This window comes from Octopus bimaculoides, chromosome 6 (genome assembly GCF_046866305.1).
Source record: "Octopus bimaculoides isolate indiv1 chromosome 6, ASM4686630v1, whole genome shotgun sequence".
Classification (NCBI taxonomy): domain Eukaryota; kingdom Metazoa; phylum Mollusca; class Cephalopoda; order Octopoda; family Octopodidae; genus Octopus; species Octopus bimaculoides.
Window position 1 is genome coordinate 22822639 of NC_142933.1, and position 20487 is coordinate 22843125.

Consider the following 20487-nt stretch of genomic DNA (forward strand, 5'->3'; position numbering starts at 1 on the left):
CGTTAATTGAGTTAGCAGGTAATTCAATTGATCGTATAATCGCATAGCTGTAGCCCCAGCGTCGAACGACAGCAATATATACATGTATGTATGTATGTGTGTGTGTGTGTGTGTGTGTGTGTGTGTGTGTGTGTGTGTGTGTGTGGCATGATATTTATGCAGAAAAGATTTGTAATCAAAATATGTACGCATCTACTAAGAAATATATTTCAACTGGACTCTTCCACAGAAACAGATATCCTTAAGCTCTATCTCATAAGAAAAGACACATGAAGACGCTTACATTCAGTCCAGAAAGCTTTCATGCGTCTATATCACTTAATCCTATGCTGAATGACAATGGCGAAACCACATATCAATCATGTGCTCAAAATACGAAAATAACAGCTTCGGTGTTGGGAGTGAATTACTCAAGCGATACTTCTTGATGTCATTCCACCACAAGTACTTCACTTGAGGACTACGGTAACTCAAGAAAATTCTAGAGGGAAAGAACCAGCTTTGCATACCAACATACATGAATACATCTCCCAAAATTTCCACGATGCCGTTAATATTTACAGATTAGTGCAATATTAAAGGTAACACTCAGGACATTTTCGGTGGAGAGCCAACACTGGAGGGATATGCAAAAAGCAAACAACACGTAAGTCGTTCTTATGTGTATACACGTGACGGGAACAGCTGAAATATAGGTCATAAGACAAGGAGATCATTTTAAATATTAACAATATGGAGAATACAGATTTTCATACCCCTTGATTCAATTTCTGCCGTTAATGCGCTGACAATCATCGGAACACTACCTTCTTCTCGGCTGAAAAAGAAAATAACAAAAACAATGACATGTCCGTGTTTTCTTTGTATCGTCTATCTGTATGTTTTGTCCCTTTCTTGTGTCACCTAACTGTCTGGATGTTTTGTGTTCTTGTCCCATTCTGTATTATATATATATATATATATATATATATATATATATATATATATATATATATATATATATATATATATAGCGGCGTACGTACACGCTGTCTCTTATATGTAAGTACACATTTTTCTAAATCTTGTATGACTCTATTTCTGTCTATCAGCTCCTTCACCCTTATTCGTTCATTCCACTGTTCGTTCTTTCGTTCCCCCTCGCTCACATTTCCTTGTATTCTCTTCTCCCTCCACTTTTCACTTCACTGTGTCCCTGTCATTTTTTCTCGCCCCTCTCTACTAATTATTTTGTCCCTCTACCTCTCTCTCTTCTCTTCCCAGGTGACCGGTGTTCGGTCAAGCCTGACCTTTCTTTTTTGGGCGACCGTTGTGCGTGCAACATCGTTGTTTCTCCCTGTGCCTGTGAAATCTTGTATCTCGGCTGTAAGGCCTTATTTGCATATACGCCAGCTTAATTTTATTCGTCCTTAGTCGAAAGACATATATCCGTTTTTTTTTCCTACTGTATTTGTGTAACATTGTTCGTTTTTTTCCGTCCTTGTTTTTGTATACATTCGCTGCTTTCTTCCAAGGAATCTAATGCTCTTAGCTTAGTTTTTTCTTGGGGCTGGTCAGATTGGAGCAATATCGAGAATAACCAGCCGAAATTGCAAAGATAATCTGTTTTGTCCCTTTCTTGTATCACCTAACTGTCTGGATGTTTTGTGTTCTTGTCCCATTCTGTATTATATATATACACATATGAGTGGTACAATAAGGCACCAATATTTACTGGAAAATAGCAATCGATACAAATACGACGCTATTGTACCACTTATCTGTATTTATATGTATACTTCTACCCTTATGGGGCTTAATTTTACTGGAAAGTAATATATTCATTGAAAACTTTATATATATATATATATATATCTTTTACTTGTTTCAATCATTTGACTGTAGCCATACTGGGGCATCACCTTGAGCGGTTACATTACCCAAGCTGTCACCGATATTAGTGACAATTTCTTATGGAAATTTTGCTGTCATTTCTTCCTCATCCGGCGAAGCGCAGCAGCTAGTGTTTCTATGCAGTTAATCATTGATGGTAAACATCTCAGAATGACGGAGAGAAAGGCTTTGAATGTGGTGGGACATAATGAAGCCATTAATATTGCAGCTGACGACGATGATTATGATGATGATGTTAGTGGTGCAGGTAATGATGATGACAACGAGGAAAGGAAAGAAGTGGTTATTAATGATGATGACAATGAATATGACGGTGGTGTTGATGACAGAGATATGACAGGTATTGATGGTAGTGGTGTCGAGATCGTGCTGCTACTTATGCTGATGACACGTCATCGGGACCATTTTATTTTTGCATAGGCGCATGCTTATTTCCCAACCACATGGTTCCGGGTTCAGTCCCACTGCGTGGCACATTAGGCAAGTGTCTTTTACTATAGCCTCGGTCCAACCAAAGCCTTGTGAGTGGATTTGGTAGATAGAAACTGCAAGAAGCTTGTCGTATATATATATATATATATATATATATATATATATATATATATATATATATATATATATATATATATATATATGCATATATATATATACATACACACACAGATATATATATATATATATATATATATATATATATATATATATATATATATATATATATATAAATATATATATATATATATGCGTGTATGTCTTTGTGTCTGTGTTTGTCCTCCACCGTTGCTTGACAACCAGTGTTAGTGTGTTTACCTCTCCGTAACTTAGCAGTTCGGCAAAAAAAGACTGGTACAATAAGTACTAGGCTTTCAAAATAAGTCCTGGGGTCGATTTGTTCGACCAAAAGCCCTTCAAGGCGGTGCTCCAGCATGACCACAGTCAGATGACTGAAACAAGAATAAATAAAATAGTAAAAGAGCAAAGAAATAAAATGTCGAAAACATCAACTACGGAAAGTTACAAGGTGCCGACGAAGGAATCCAATATGCGGGTTTTCGACTTGCTGATGGACAATAACAAAAACAAACAACGCCCTCCATTCCAACAAACTAAAGCTACTACTTACGCCAAGATAACGGAGAGTTGTTCACCGAATATTCTCTCACGATACCTGTAAAACCTTCTCAGGAAAGGGATCCTGGTATCGATGTTTTTACGTGGACTGCGTCTATTTTCGAACAGTTTTAACGAAAGCGCTATACAGCAATTCTGGCAGGAATAAAGAGATTATATGAATATGATAATACACTGATAATTATATTCTTTTCTACTCTAGGCACAAGGCCCGAAATTTTGTGGGAGGGAGCAAGTCGATTAAATCGACTCCAGTTCGCAACTGGTACTTAATTTATCGACCCCGAAAGGATAAAAGGCAAAGTCGACCTCAGCGGAATACGGATAATTATATTGTTGCAGAAACATGATTAAATAGCAAGTTTATTACTGCCGTTTGTGTCCTGTCTACTTTCGTGTGTATGAATGTATAACAGTAAGTGCGTGGAACTTCGTATTAAATATGAAGCATTTTCTTGTAAAATATATGGTATTCTGCTTAAGTCTACTGAGTGTGCTTCGATTAAAGTTTAGTAGTTTTTTCAGCTTTCCTATATAACTTACAGCCATATCACGTTGAGAGCGTCGGTTCTCGTCCGATCACCAAAGTTAAGCAACGTCAAGCCTAGTGAGTGCTTAGATGGGTGACCGCTTGTGAAACCTAGGTGCTGTAAGCGTCACACACTTATAAGCGCAGGAGTGGCTGTGTGGTAAGTAGCTTGTTTACCAACCACGTGGTTCCGGGTTCAGTCCCACTGCGTGGCAACTTGGGCAAGTGTCTTCTACTCTAGCCTCGGGCCGACCAAAGCCTTGTGAGTGGATTTGGTAGACGGAAACTGAAAGAATCCCGTCGTATATATATGTATGTATATGTTTGTGTATCTGTATTTGTCTCCTCAACATCGCTTGACAACCGATGCTGGTGTGTTTACGTCCCCGTCAATTAGCGGTTTGGCAAGAGAGACTGATAGAATAAGTTCTAGGCTTACAAAGAATAAGTCCTGGGGTCGATTTGCTCGACTAAAGGCGGTGCTCCAGCATGGCCGAAGTCAAACGACTGAAGCAAAAGAATAAAATAACTATATATAAAAACAAGCATTGTGTGTGTTTATGTGTGTAACACAAGGGAATGAAGATTTTAAAAACAAAGGGAATATTTTTAAACACCTCTGTTGTAATCAAAATTTCGCAAACTAGATCGACCAATGAGAAGCATTAGGATCTGTGTAGACCATATAATTATACTTGTGTTCCTGTCCGATTAGTAAATCCAGAGTATGTATGGAACTCGATCGAATCCCCCACCGAGTTTACATGGGATCCCCTAATGACAATGTAAACTTCATAGAATGAAGGTATCCTTGGTCTGAAGAGTAGCTCACGGATAATTGACTACTTCCGAGGTTCCACTAGCTATGAAACATATGTGGTCTGGATTTTACCTACTCCATTCCCTAAAGTTTGAATACATATACATACATGTGTGTGTGTGTGTGTGTGTGTGTGTGTGTGTGTGTGTGTGTGTGTGTGTGTCTATCATGATCATCATGATCATCATCCTAATGTCCGTTGTTCATGCTGGCATAGGTTGGACGGTATGTATGTATGTATGTATGTATGTATGTATGCATGCATGCATGTATGTATGTATGTATGTACGTACGTACGTATGTATGTATGTTTGTATGTATGTATGCATGAATGTGTGTGTGTGTGTATATATATATATATATATGCACACACATACACACATATATATGAATATGTATGTATATGTGTCCATGTTTGTGTGATAGATAGATATGTTGGTAGGTAGGTGGGTAGGTGGGTAGGCAGAGAGAGAGAGAGAGAGAGAGAGAGAGAGAGAGAGAGAGAGAGAGAGGGGGGGGGGATATATGGCAAATGAAAGACGGAAGATGGAATATAAGAGAATTTATTAATCACGACAACTGTTTCAACACATTTAGCATCGAGAGAGTAGAAAGTAAACATAAAGACTATATGAATGATATATGAATATGATAGACAAAACTCACTAGTTTAGATGGCAGCAAAGGTACAGTAACCAATTTGTAGGATTCACTTAGGTATCCATGCCATATCTAAAAAGAAAATATGAAGACAGATGAGAAGAAAATACTTGAAAGGTTAGCTGTTATTCTTGTAGTTGCTGTTCAACCCCATATGCCGTCTTTTGGCTTCTTCATTACGTACTTTCCAGTCGATAGTCACCTAACACCAATTAGAAAAACCTACATGAATGCTAGTTTGTTCTATCTACAAGAAACGCGCTCTGTTCCAAAACGCTATCTCTGACATATAAAGTTACTCTCGGAGTAGACCCATTACCCGCTCTACCCTCAACATTATTCTAATTTTTTATCGCGTACCCCCCATCTTTCTGTTCAAGTGATGCATGAAGGAATTGACTTAAGTTTAGCTGAAGAAAGGTAGTCTGCCATTAGCTACACATTACTCTGAACTATGTTTTTTACTATTTGAAAAAACCTTTCTCGAAATTTATAGGATCTTAACTTACTATGTAAGTTAAAACGATATATTTTCTTTTGCTTTCATTTAGTGACAATGCATATATATATATATATATATATATATATATATATATATATATATATATATATTTATATATGACGTTGACGTCATATATATAAAAGTATAAAAATGTATATAAAGATATATAAAAATTTACTTTAACCCCCTGAGATTGCAGACACTGTTTCTGAATCTCTTTGATTCTTTAAATGTGCTAGCTTCCTGGTAATTAATCGATATTAATTAATATATTATGTTTTTGCCATATTTTTTAATTATATATATATATATATATATATATATATATATATATATATACATACATATATATATATGTATGTATATGTATATATATATATATATATATATATATATATATATATATATATATATATATATATATATATATATATATATAATCAGGGAGATTTAGCGTAACAGTGTGTGACAAGGCTGGCCCTTTGAAATACAGGCACTACTCATTTTTCCCAGCTGAATTGACTGTAGCAACGTGAAATAAAGTGTCTTATTCAAGACCACAACGCGTCGCCGGGAATTGAACTCACGACCTTACCACTAAGCCACGCACCTTCACCCTGAGAACTACGTTAAGGGTACACGTGTCTGTGGAGAGCTCAGCCACTTGCACGTTAATTTCACGGGCAACCTGTTCCATTGATCGTATCAGCTGGGACCCTCGTCGTCCTAACCGACGGAGTGCTCCTTATATATATATATATATATATATATATATATATATATATATATACTTACATGCATATTTACACATACATACATACATACATACATACATACATACATACATACATACATACATACATACATATCTACAGACAATGTGGCAGCACACCTTTGATGCAAGTCTGATGAAGTGCCGCTCTAACGTTTAAAACCGTAAATTTTCAATTTGAATTTTTGAGTTAACTGGCTTTGCAAACATAATTGGTACAGAAATTATTTGTAACCAAATCATTAAAGATGTGCTAAAGAATTTCTTTGTCTTCTTATTTTGATATATACAGGGCGGTGCAAAAGTCTGGACCCGTAGAAAGATTACAAAAAACTATTTTTTTATCTTTAACATGATTTTGGTCATATAATTATCATATCTAATGTCCTTCAGATTGGTAACCATGACTGAAAAGCTAACAATTTCAGAAAGAGTAGAAATTGTAAACTGTAAATTGTTATGTAATAAATTGCCTATGGGTCCAAACGTTTGCATTACCCTGCATATATATATATATATATATATATATATATATATATATATATATATATATATATATATATATATATATATATAGAGAGAGAGTGAGAGAGAGAAAGTAAGTAATATATGCTGTATTTGGAGATTATCATTTCATACTCACATCATAAATTCCAGCCATAGACAGTTTAAAGCCTTCTTCTCCAGCATCACATCTGAAAACAGATATCTTTAAACTTCTGGAACACACTGTGGGAATTGTAAACTCCTCATCGTAGACTGGATGTGTGCATTCTTTTATTACCTTTGTTCGGTAGACTCTTGCGAAAAATCCATTGAAAGAGTCAACTTCTAATGTTACGTAGGTGTCGGCTGCAATAGAAAAACAATATATATATATATATATATATATATATATATATATATATATATATATATATATATATATATATATCAAAGTAAATTTCCAAAAATGGTAAAGAGGGATATATAATCCTAGCAGGTACCGTGCTCGCTCTTATCGGTTAGTTATGCTGGCTAACCTCAGAGAATGTAGATAAACCCCAGATAGTTAAATTTACTGTACTCGGTTGATTCTCACTTCGGTAAATCCAAATGTTCTTATAAAGACTGCATAGTGTCGGTCGAGAAGAAATAAAAACCTAATAAATATCAGGAGAGCAAAGACTTACACATCCAAATTTTATTATAAAGTTAATCACATCTTTCTTTGCCACACTGTAAGTCGGTGCACACGGCAAATTGTGCATCTTGGTGTTAAATATCAGTACTGCTTCATCAGGGTCAGATTTAAATATAGCCCGGGTATCATCTGAATAGAGTGTAAGCTCAACCAAAATTATTCTTTTGTGAAGTGTTAGCGTTAATAAGTGAAGGCGCAATGGCCCTGTGGTTAGGGCAGCGGACTCGCGGTCATAGGATCGCGGTTTCGATTCCCAGACCGGGCGCTGTGAGTGTTTATTGAGCGAAAACACCTAAAGCTCCACGAGGCTCCGGCAGGGGATGGTGGCGAACGCTGCTGTACTCTTCCACCACAACTTTCTCTCACTCTTACTTCCTGTTTCTGTTGTGCCTGTAATTCAAAGGGTCAGCCTTGTCACACTGTGTCACGCCGAATATCCCCAAGAACTACGTTAAGGGTACACGTGTCTGTGGAGTGCTCAGCCACTTGCACGTTAATTTCACGAGCAGGCTGTTCCGTTGATCGGATCAACTGGAACCCTCTACGTCGTAATCGACGGAGTGCCAACAACAACAAACGTTAATAAAAGTAGTCATAAAATCTTGAACTTTTAACCTGACAAAGAAATATGTGAACAACTGTATAATAAAACTTGGGTGTGTATATATCTGTTCTCCTGATATTTATTAAAAATTATCCAGAATCCTTATCCGGTACCTGATCGATCCCAAAATTTAATCAGTTCGTGCTAGTCACGAGGCCAAACATCCTTAACAGTTTCATCCGAATCCATCCAGCGGTTCTTGGGATATCTTGTCCACGGACAAACAAGCAAACAAACACAACTGGAAACAATACCACTGCCTTCGCTAAGATGGAGGTAATAAATTATAAATTATAAAGCTCAAAGAAAGAAACGGAAGATGCCAAAGACCAGCTGTTTTTTTGAGCTTATAATTTATAATTTATTAGTATTGTTTTATAAAAAAAAAACTTTCAACCTCATAATATCATACAAATAAATAAATTATACATCCATATTTGTCCGTTTTCTTTCTTTAATTATTAATAATATATGTATTACTATAATAATCCCTAACATATCGTCGTGACTTTCTCCTTATATGATAGCGATTAACCAGTGGAAGTTTTGGATTATTAAATCCTTAATAAGGACCTGACATCCTCGAATTGACTATATATATATATATATATATATATGCACACACATACAGGGTGCGATGGGTAAATTGTCGCCATTTTATATTTTTAATTTCGCACATACGCTTTGTTCATTTTTGATTTTGTCGACTACACACTATAGTAGGGTCAGTTGGGCACCGTCTGTGAGAAAAGTAGCACCATGACGCAATTCACCCTGCCAAAAATTTGGAAACGACATGATTTACTGCTTGGTATTCGCGCCGGCGACTCCAGTACGAATATTTCAGAGTGTTTGGCTGTCAATCTGAGGACATGTACCGATATTGATAAAAATCTAACATCCAATCAACATCATGGTGTTTGGAGTGATCACTCGTGATGGCGACGTTATGCCTCCATTCATCTTCCCAAACGGCCTCACACTCAACACGAAGGCCTACATCAAATGCATGGAGGAAGTAATGCTACCCCGGGTCAAGAGGCGGGGCTGCTAGAAGACCCTATATCTGGCAACAGGACTCTGCACCATGACACATAAGCAGGAGAATCCAGTCATGGCTGTCAGACAATTGCTGCAACCACATCACCCCTAATATTTGGCCACCTAACTTCCCATACTGCAACCCCCTTGATTATTATGTGTGGGGCACAGTTGAGCGAGAGACAACAAAACTCCTTGCAACAGCAAAGGTGAACTGAAGGTAAGGATTATGGCAGCATTCACCAACTTAAACAAGGAAACCGTCCAGAAGAGTTGCAGGAGATTCCGAAGTCGTTTGGAGGCCGTGGTTGAACCCAATGGCGATTTTATTGAATAAATGTACTCTTTAGTATTTATATAATTTTGATAAATATGTCTGTTAAAATGAAATATCAATGTTATTTTCATTTCTGCGTAATTCAGACGACAGTTTATTTACCACACCCTGTATATATATTTACATACGCGTGCACACACACACACACACACACACACACACACACACACACACACACACACACACACACATATATATATATATATATATATATATATGCATATACATACATTTCATATATACATATGTGTATACACATGTATTTACATAAAAGGCACATACAATAGGCGTGTATATGAAAATACACATTTATCGCGTATTCATCATATTTCCTGTGTTCTCGCTACACCCTAGCCACCATAGATGTGAATATGCGAATTGCAGACACGTGCTCCTAACAAGCATTGCGACCATTCTGGCCTTAACTGAGTAAGTGGGAAATTGTCTTACAAACCTGGAGGAAGGGTGCAGTCACAGCTTCGGATCTGGTGGACGTAGACGTTGAGAGTTCCCGAACTGTGAAGTAGGCTGTTTTCTGAACAGATACAATGAAAAAGCTAAGCATTTCAGCGAGTTGTATTTAAGAAGTGATAGATAGAAGAACATTTGTGTTTAAATGTGAATATACAACTTCATACATACACATAAACATATGCACGTACACATATAATATATCTGCGTGTGTGTGTGTGTATACGTGTGTATGTGTGTGTGAGTGTGTGTGTGTGTATAAGTGTATAAATACATATATTTGCATCTACATAAATACATATATACACACAGACATGCATACGAACATACACCAATAGATACACATGCATGGTGATATGGCTGTGTGATAAGAAGCTTGCTCTCCAACCACATGGTTCCGGGTTCAGTCTCACTATGTGGCACCTTGGGCAAGTGTCTTATACTGTAGCCCCGGGCTGATTAAAGTTTTATGAGTTGGTTTAGTAGACGGATACTGAAAGAAGCCCGTCGTATGTGTGTGTATATATATATATATATATATATATATATATATATATATACATGTATATACATATATATACATATATATATATATATATATATATATATATATATATACACACACACACATATTTTTGTTATTTACACCACCTGTCCTCGTCTGTTGTTATTATTTGTATATTCTCCCATATATATATATATATATATATATATATATATATATATACATATGCAAATATATATATGTATATACATATATGAATGTGTAACTGTATGTCTTTGTGTCTGTGTTCCCCATCATCGCTTGACAACCGCTGTTGGTGTGTTTACGTCCCCGTAAATTAGCGGTTCGGCAAAGAGACCGATAAAATAAGCACTGGGCTTTAAAATAAGTCCAGGGATCAACAGAAGTACTTCAAGGCGGTGCTCCAGCATGGCTGTTGTCAAATGACTGAAACAAGTTAAAAAATTAAAAAATATATCATCATCATCATCATCGTCATCGTTTAACGTCCACCTTCCATGCTGGCATGGGTTGGACAGTTTGACAGGAGCCAGTTAGGTAGAAGACTACACCAGGCTTCTGTGCCTGTTTTGACATGGTTTTTACAGCTGGATGCCCTTCTAAATGCCAACCAGCGATTTCGTAGGAGGGCGTAAGTCGATCACATCCATCGACCCTAGTGCTCATCTGGTATTTATTTTATCGAACTCGAAAGAATGAAAGGTAAAGTTGACCTCGGTGGAATTTGAACCTAGAACGTAAAGACAGACGATATACCGCTATGCATTTCCCCCATCGTGCTAATGATTCTGTCAGCTCACTGCCTTGCTGAACTCAATAATATTGACACTCGTACTTAACCCGTTTTTCTTTCTTTTTGTATTTTTCTTGGGGTGGGGGAGACTGTATAAATAATATATCATCGCAAAATAGATATATATTCAAGAGAAATAAATTGAATAATTGTTTAATGAAACAAGAGACACTAGCTTTAACCGTTTTCTGTTTCTACAGGGTGTCCACAAAGTCTGGGTACATGGAGTAAATAAAATCATAACATAAACGATTTAATATAAGAAATAATAATTTCTTATTTCTTAAAGTATTGTTGATCCCCATGTACCCAGACTTTGTGGACACTCGGTATAATGTGTCTACACGGAATCTATATAAATGTGTATGGAATTATTACTAGTAACATTGCATATGCTTTGCCCTAGTTTCAATTCAGGATAATATACATTCCTTTATTTGTGGTATCTAGTTTTACAACACACTTTTCCCTACAGGTCTTTTGTCTCTTCATATTAAATCCACCAGCTGAACCAAAATACCTAATCTTTTGAACAGCTCCTTAGAACGAAACATATGGACATCTGTAACGAATCATTTGTATATGTATGCATGCATGCGTGTTATATGTGCATGTGTGTGTGTGTGTGTGTGTAGATGTACATATAAATATTTATACAATTTAATGTACAACATTACATGTCTATGTGCGTATGTGCTGTGTATATGTGTTTGTGGTAGCATGTGGTTCCGAGTTCGATCCGATGTCGTGAAAGCTTTTTTTGTTTCCTATATGTATGGATGTGTGAATCAGTGTGCATGTGCATATGTGTGTATGTATGTGAGTATGTATGCATGCATACATAAGTACTTACGTACATACATACACACATACATACATTCATACATAGATGCACATATACGTATATTCATAGCTGCGCATACATAAACATAGATATATTCTAGATTACGGTTGTATAGTGGGAACAAACACAACACTGAAAGCAAGAAAAGGACATGTGCTTGGTAGAGGAGGTTACTCCTTTCCTATTCGAGACGGAGTGTTATCTCTCTCTCTCTCTCTTGCGGTTATGTCTATAAACTCAAACTGTGAATGGAAACATCCATTTACTTGTATCAGTGTCACATGGCAGCCGGTCAATCTGCAACACATAAAATAAAAAAATATTTTAGAAGCGTTTCAAATATGAATCAGTATGTGTTTAGGTGTATGCGCATGTATGGTGAGGTGCAGGTGTGTATGTGAGTTAATATTTGCGTACGATGGTGTTAGTGATGAAACTGAACTCCCTATTGACTCAGGGTTCTGTTTTTTTTTTTTCAAATCTACAATGCATTTCGATCGGTTCAAATTCTAATTTTCACAGATGTTTTCTTTAAAGAAATGGACAGCAAAATGGCGGACACGCCGGACAAAATGTCTTTATACTGATGGTGCAGTATAAACTCGCATAAAACTGTTGCATGATGATGGTGATGATGATGATGATGATGATGACGATGGAAATGATGATGTTGATCAAAACTAATAATTCTTTCCAATTTTGGCCCAAGGCCATCAATTTTGGGGTGGTGGGTGCATGTCGATTGCACCGATACCAGTGTCCAGCTGGTACATATTTTACCGACTCTGAAAGGATTAAAGGTAAGATCAACCTTGGCAGCATCTGAACAAAGAACGTGGGGAGCCAAAAAAACAATTTCTGCCAAACATTTTGTCCGAGGCGCTAATTATTCTGCTGGCTCGCTGCCTTGATGATAATGATGATGATGATAATAATAATAATAATAATAATGATGATACTGATGATGATGATGATGATGATGATGATGATGATGATGATGATGATGATGATGATGATAATAATAATAATAATAATAATAATAATAATAATAATAATAATGTCCAGTGTATTTACACTGGACAATATGTCAGCATTATAAAATCAAAACCGCTGATAAATGGTATAAATACCATCCTGAAGCTGTGACTGAGGGAGAAAATGTATCGATTCTCTGGGACTTCCCCGTACATACTGACAAGGCTATAAAAGCTAATAAACCGGATATCATTATAAAAGATCATACAAAGAAGACGTGTTTATTAATTGACATGAGTATTCCCCCTGATCATAATATAGCGGCGAAAGAATTTGACAAGATCAGTAAATATAAAGACTTGCTAATAGAAATTGAAAAAATGTAGCACCTCAAGACGACTACCATACCAGTGATTGTAGGATCTCTAGGAATGATAAAAAAAAAAAAAAGGTACTGAAACCTATTTGAAAATGATACCAGGCTTACTGTCCCTACAGGAAGTGCAAAAAATCGTGCTAACTGGAACGACTCATGTACTGAGAAGAGCATTATCGCTGTGAAAACAACATCCATCATGATTTTTTTTTTCTTAAATACCTGTTTTACCTGTGAATTTGCGTGTGTAAACTGGGAATGCATACAACGAGTTTCTCTGCCCTAGGTGTACGGAAAACACTCGGCGAGAAATGGAAAAAAATTGAAGAAAGAAGGAAAATAACAACAACATAATAATAATAATAATAATAATAATAATAATAATAATAATAATAATAATAATAATAAGGTATTATTTATTGGGGTTTACCTTAGAATATTGAGAGATAAAATTCAGGCAAATATGGTATTCAGTTTCTGTAAAAGTAAATAGATAATAACAGTACAGTCCGATGCTCCTCTCTTCATACAAGGCATCGTTATAAAACATCATACATTTCATATGTAAATAATAGGTAATTTTCTGTATAACGACAAATAAAGAAATTATAAAACTAACATCATCTCTATTGGAAGAACAATATTCTAAGGGGGCTTCCTCTCACTATTCCTTTTCTGTTTGGAGCTAATATATTTAACTAATAAGTTAAGCCAGACTGACACTCGGATGGAAATGATAAAAGGGAGGACCATAAGTTATCTTCTGTAAAATTGCGGCCGCGAGTTGTATGCTGTTAAACAAATAATAACATTTACTAGAGACAGTACACGGGTTTAGGAAAGGAAAAGAAATGATACGTAATTCGAACTAGAAAAGTGTGCCTGATTAAATGGGAAAAAAAAGTCAGCTACAGACTTATGAATACTTATGTTTCAGTAAACGAGTGAGAATATAACACCACACACAGATGAGAGAAAAGACTAGGACATAATATTATAGACACATTAAAGTAATATTTATAACTGTTTACGTTCCATTGCATTTCAGAACACATACAACGTATCTAGTGCACCATCATGAAAGATTCAATACATGGTTAGATGGATTTCAGAGCAGAAACTTCTTATTCCTATCTTCATCCAAACTGAGTCTTGTCTTAGTAATTCCCACTTGAATGCAAAGACAAAAGCTAGAAACATTATCACAATACACTTGCATTGTTGAATTTGAAGCGAATGAAGAGCAACCGTTCTTGCCATCATTTCTTTATATATATTCCATTGGTTATTGCGATCTATGCTTCTACACAATAGGGTTAGTGACCTAACCATAAGTGGACCCTTCGAGTCAACGTAAATGTCATTGTTGTGCTTCCATTAACATATTAACTAAATCTATTCCATCATCCAAAAATATGCAATTCTGGAATATATTATTGGCGGACAACTTAATCTTACTTTATGTAGATTGGCCTATAAACAAATTCTTCGAAATTAACTAACTGCATTAAACCCCAATCAAATAACCATTCGAAGCACTGTTTAAATTTAGTGTCACAAATTATGCTTCAATCAACGAGACGCAACGAAAATGTTTTAAATCTAGTATTTAGCAGCCATTCTACTATTGTCCATGATAGATTAGTCTATGGCACACGGCAATAATAGTTTTCCATTCCTTTACACGCAAACCAACACGTTCACCACAACCAACCTATTTTTCAAAGTGGATCTTCTTAACTCAAACTCTGAGGTAATCATACTTGACTTAACGTTCAGAGATTGGCGGAAGGTTCTTTCGGATATGATTAGAAATATATGCTCAAATCACAGCCCTAAATAAACTCGTAAAAATAGACTTGCAGAGAGAGAGAGAGAGAGGGAGAGAGAGAGAGAGAGAGAAAGAGAGAGAGAGATAGAGAGGGAGAGAGAGAGAGAGAGAGAGAGAGAGAGAGAGAAGGAAGAGAGAGAAAGAAAGAGAAAGAGAGAGACTGAAAGTAAATAAAGAAAGAGAGACTGAAAATGAGAATGTAGAGAGACAGGGAGAGAGAGTAAGAAGGTAGAGAGAGAGAGAGAGAGAAGGAGAAAGAAAGAGAAAGAGAGAGAGAAAGAGAGAGGGGAGAGATAGAAAGAGAGAGACAAGGTAGAGAGAGAAGGAGAAAGAGAGAGAGAAAGAGAAAGAGAGAGAGAAGGAGAAAGAGTGGGAATGTAGAGAGACAGGGAGAGAGTGTGGGAAGGTAGAGAGAGAGAGGAGCGAGAGAGAGAGAGAGAGAGAGAAAGAGGGGGAAAGAGAGAGGGAGAGAGAGAGAGAGAGAGAGAGAGAGAGAGAGAGAGAGAGAGAGAGAGGGAGAGAGAGAACTCAGACAAGTGAAAGAATTTTATTAAAACAGTTAATCAACTCGGATACATCCCGCGGCAACATCGACACTAATAACACTAGAATAGAGAAAAAGATCTCCTTCAGATCAGCATCAAAACAACAAGGTCTGTCAATTTAGAGTTCACCAGATGGCGCTATTAAATTAGACTGGGCACTGGCCAACACTGACAGGTTATACATTTATAAGTTTATCTCAAATTAATGTACTTAAGTTTTACAGAAATCCTTCCACTGCCGCTGATTACAGTTGCAGCCTGCTCGTGAAATTAACGTGCAAGTGGTTGAGCACTCCACAGACACGTGTACCCTTAAGGTAGTTCTCGGGGATATTCAGCGAGACACAGTATGACAAGGCTGGCCCTTTGAATTACAGGCGCAACAGAAACAGGAAGTAAGAGTGAGAGAAAGTTGTGGTGAAAGAGTACAGCAGGGTTCGCCACCATCCCCTGCCGGAGCCTCGTGGAGCTTTAGGTGTTTTCGCTTAAGAAACACTCACAACGCCCGGTCTGGAAATCGAAACCACGATCCTATGACCGCGTTTCCGCTGCCCTAACCACTGGGCCATTACGCATCCACTGCAGGATATTATGTTGAGACATTTGACCACCTTTTGTCTTGGAGATGAGCAAAGCAGGAAAACAGGGGTTTATCTAGTTTTAATAGTTTGGTAAATTAGGGTACTGGAAGTTGACTATGCTGACTATACGTGAACTACTGACTCCAAACATTTTTTTAACGGCCCAGCTGTGTCACACGAAAAATAAATGAATGAATCCATGAATGGATAGTAAATAATATCTCACCTCCACAGCGGGAGTTGCTGATCAGGTCCTTCCAGGTGAGCAGCTCTACAAGGGAAGAGAAGAGGAACATATTTTTGTGTCCGTTTTGCTCCTGGATAATCAACCTTAAGCTGGGCACAAGAAGAGTCAACTCATACTCCTGTAGAATTATAATATGATTAACAGCGAATGTAAATAAACTCGTTGGCAACAAAAGAGAACGAAAGTCAATTCGTAAAATGTAGTTGTAATCCACAAATACCATGTTTGTGTTCAGAGTGAAACATTGCACCACATATGAAAAAAAAAAAAAAAAGCGTTGTGTGACAGAATGTGCTTTTTTGTCCTCAACCATTCAGAGATATGATACATAAGAATCTGTGAATTTATGGATTATACATGTTCGTCTGCCGGACAACATACTTAACTGAGCTCTTCTTTATCAGGGTTCATTTAGAGCTACTGAACAAGAACAAAAAGGATAACAACAACAACGACGAAAGAGAAGGCCACAGGAATTTAACACTAAAGAAGTCCGTCTATATATATACAGCGTTGACACAAACACCACCGCAAACACCACCACCACCATCACCACCACCACACAGCCACCACTATTTCACCCCCCCCCCCCCGCTACAGCAACAACAGCAACAATTTCTTTTATTTGCCACTAAGGTGACTATTGAAGGCAACAATTACGAAAACCTCAGAAGGTTTCTGGTATTTCATTTCGTTGACCCGGAAAAAAAAAGGTGAATTTCATCTCATGGGGTATTGAACTCAGAAGATAAAGGGACACAACTAAATGCCATGTAACGTTTCATCTGTTGTTACACTAGCGATTCAAGCAGTCGATTTAAATGAACATCGATTGCTGATAGTATGAATGGTAAAACCAATCAAAGAATTGTGAAGCACAAGGTTGATCGGACATTAAGAACATGACTAACTATTTCATGCCAAGCTCTGCTGCTTCCACAAATCCATGCTGACTGTTTATAAGGCCAACAAGGGAACCTCTATGTGGTTATTCAGCCGACGAGAAATGACAGTCAAATCTCCCTTACTTCATACACTATCGCATCAAAACGAAGAGGAAGTATACATCGTGTGACATGGGCCACTACTTGAAAATAAAGACGAGTGTAGGGGCACGAGTGATATAGCCTTCTTAGGTTTAATCCACCATGAATGTTTTGGGATTAAAAAAAAATTACCACTGTTTCATTCCTCACTGATGCTATCTCTGTATAATAGCAATCAGTATAAAGTGTGCTGGCACTGACAATGACATCTCACCTTAATTATTTGCATTTTACCGTTGTCCATGTACAAGCACGCAAACACACACTGATAGAAAAAACACAAAACAAGGATGAACACACTTCTTGCGTAATGAGACACTGACATAGACACACGCACATATATACACACATATATACACACATATATACACACATATATATACACATATATATACACATATATATACACACAGAAACACTTAGACCTCAAGAGTTTCGAGATTATAATGCTGGAACCGTTATTAAGATTCATACTTGGAAGAATTTGTGCACCAATATAAGCGAATGGAGATACTTACGTATCTAAACAGGGATTTCTGCCAACAACTTAATTGCCATTTGTATACTGGTTTCTGGAACGAAAACATAGAAATTTACATATGCATATATATATATATATATATATATATATATATATATATATATATATATATATATATATATATATATGTATGTATGTATGTATGTATGTATGTATGTATGTATGTATGCATGTATGTATGTATGTATGCATGTATGCATGTATGTATGCATGTATGCATGTATGTATGTATGTATGTATGTATGTATATATATATATATATATATATATATATATATATATATATATATATATATATATTGTTGAAATTTACAGAAAACAAAAGACAAAGACAGGTGAGGGGACAAGAAGCAGGTGTACTAGTTCAACACTCGGGAAGAATGGAAAAGTCTTTGATGATTCGAGAACCTACGCTCTTCGACAGAAAGGTTTGAGAGGGCAAAAATGGGGAGAGAACGAAAAATACGGAGAGAGAAAAAAGATGTGTAGGGATTAACGGTCCAACATGATGAAATGACTGGAAGAAAGAGGCTGAGTGAAAGGGAGATAATAATGGTGACCTGGCTGAGCTAGGGTGCGCAAGTGCGCGTTTATCTGAGGATGGTGTGTGTGAGTATTTATAATTTCTATTCTCCCCAGTTATATTTTCCACTTTATAATTTCCCTCCAGTCTTTTTCTCATTTTTTTTCTACTTCTTCCCATTCCTTGCTTCAATTGTTTGATTGATTGATTTTACAGGTTTTTATTCTATTTGACGGTCATACGATTCATCCAACAAGAATTTTCTATAATCGCACTGTACCTTCCAAAGTCATTTCAGGGCTGTCACTCTTTTGTAACATCTAGTAATGATGATAGTCAAATTGCTAGCAATACTTTCATCGGTCGACTACAGGGTGCCCTGAACTGACTGTTGGTGTTTTAACGGTTTTTGCCAAAAGTGATAATTTTCTCCATGGCAAAATGCCGTGAAAACGGCTTTTTTTTACTAGTCAAATATGTAACAAGCGTATCTGAACTCATTATACACACGTTGCTTTATTTTTTTGCTTGTTTCGGTCATTAGACTGCAGCGATGCTGAAGCACCACCATGATGAATTTTACTTGAACAAAGTGACCCCAGTATTTGCTTTCTTTTTGAGCCTTGTACGTATTCTATTGTTTTTTTGCTCAACCGCTAAGTTACGGGGACGCAAACACACCAACAACGGTTGTCAAGCAGTGGGCACACACACACACACGCACACGCACGCATACGCACACGCACACACACACACACACACAGATATATACAAAGGGCTTTTTTTAGTTTCTTATTTCTTTATTGCCCACAAGGGGCTAAACATAAAGGGGACAAACAAGGACAAAGGGATTAAGTACATAACATCGGTACTCTAACGATTCTGCCAGCTCGCCGCCTTTTAGTTTCTGTCAACCAAATCCACTCACAAAGGTTTGCTCAAAAGGGCACTCTTAACGTAGTGTACCCCTAACGTAGTTCTCGAGGGGTGGGGGAGATTCAGCGTGACACAGAGTGTGACAACGCTGGCCCTTTGAAATACAGGTACAACAGAAAAGGAAGAAAAGTGAAAGGAAGTTGTGGTGAAAGGATACAGCAGGGTTCGCCACCACCACCTGCCGGAGCCTCGTGGAGTGTTAGGTGTTTCCGCTCAATAAACACTCACAACGTCCGGTCTGGGATATATATATGTTAGAAAGATTGAATGTTGAAACTGAAATGTACAGAGAAAAAATGTATACATGTTTATAATGTCCATATACCGTTGTATTCACTTTTGTTCTGTTTCGTGACCGTATCATGTACAACAGAGTCCCAATGAATTTCATGGGCATCATTGTATTCGGATGCTACATAATTGCTGATGAGGTAGAATTACATTAATAATCAGGATGTAGTCGTACAACAGAAAATGACGAGATCGGTCATGCTATATTGGTTTGGCACCAGAAAGTGAATTACGAGACTAATAATTTCACGCAAGACGTTCCTTATTTGACACAATAGTTTAGATATAAAGTGAAAGATATTCTTTTCTACTCTAGGCACAAGGCCCGAAACATTTTTGTGGTGGTGGCCAGTCGATTAGATAGAACCCAGTACGCAACTGGTACATAATTTATCGACTCCGAAAGGATGAAAGGCGAAGTCGACCTCGGCGGAATTTGACCTCAGAACGTAAAGACAGACGAAATACCGCTAAGCATTTTGCCCAGCG

General features: G+C 37.0%; 1 protein-coding gene and 1 pseudogene across 2 annotated transcripts in view; one reads left to right on the forward strand and one right to left on the reverse strand.

Annotated features, from left to right (window-relative positions):
* The window catches only part of LOC106877764 (active breakpoint cluster region-related protein), an 84270-nt gene that overhangs the window by 37014 nt on the left and 26769 nt on the right, over positions 1 to 20487 (reverse strand). For both annotated transcript variants that reach the window (XM_089353601.1, XM_089353602.1), the window contains exons 12-20: positions 18226 to 18279; positions 16641 to 16779; positions 13888 to 13934; positions 12373 to 12403; positions 9927 to 10007; positions 6951 to 7159; positions 5040 to 5105; positions 3017 to 3159; positions 756 to 817 (exon numbers count right to left, since the gene is read on the reverse strand). In XM_089353601.1, the coding sequence (XP_089209727.1) occupies positions 756 to 817; positions 3017 to 3159; positions 5040 to 5105; positions 6951 to 7159; positions 9927 to 10007; positions 12373 to 12403; positions 13888 to 13934; positions 16641 to 16779; positions 18226 to 18279 (832 nt within the window). The remainder of the gene's footprint in view (positions 1 to 755; positions 818 to 3016; positions 3160 to 5039; positions 5106 to 6950; positions 7160 to 9926; positions 10008 to 12372; positions 12404 to 13887; positions 13935 to 16640; positions 16780 to 18225; positions 18280 to 20487) is intronic.
* Positions 3562 to 3680, forward strand: LOC128248198 (5S ribosomal RNA; annotated as a pseudogene).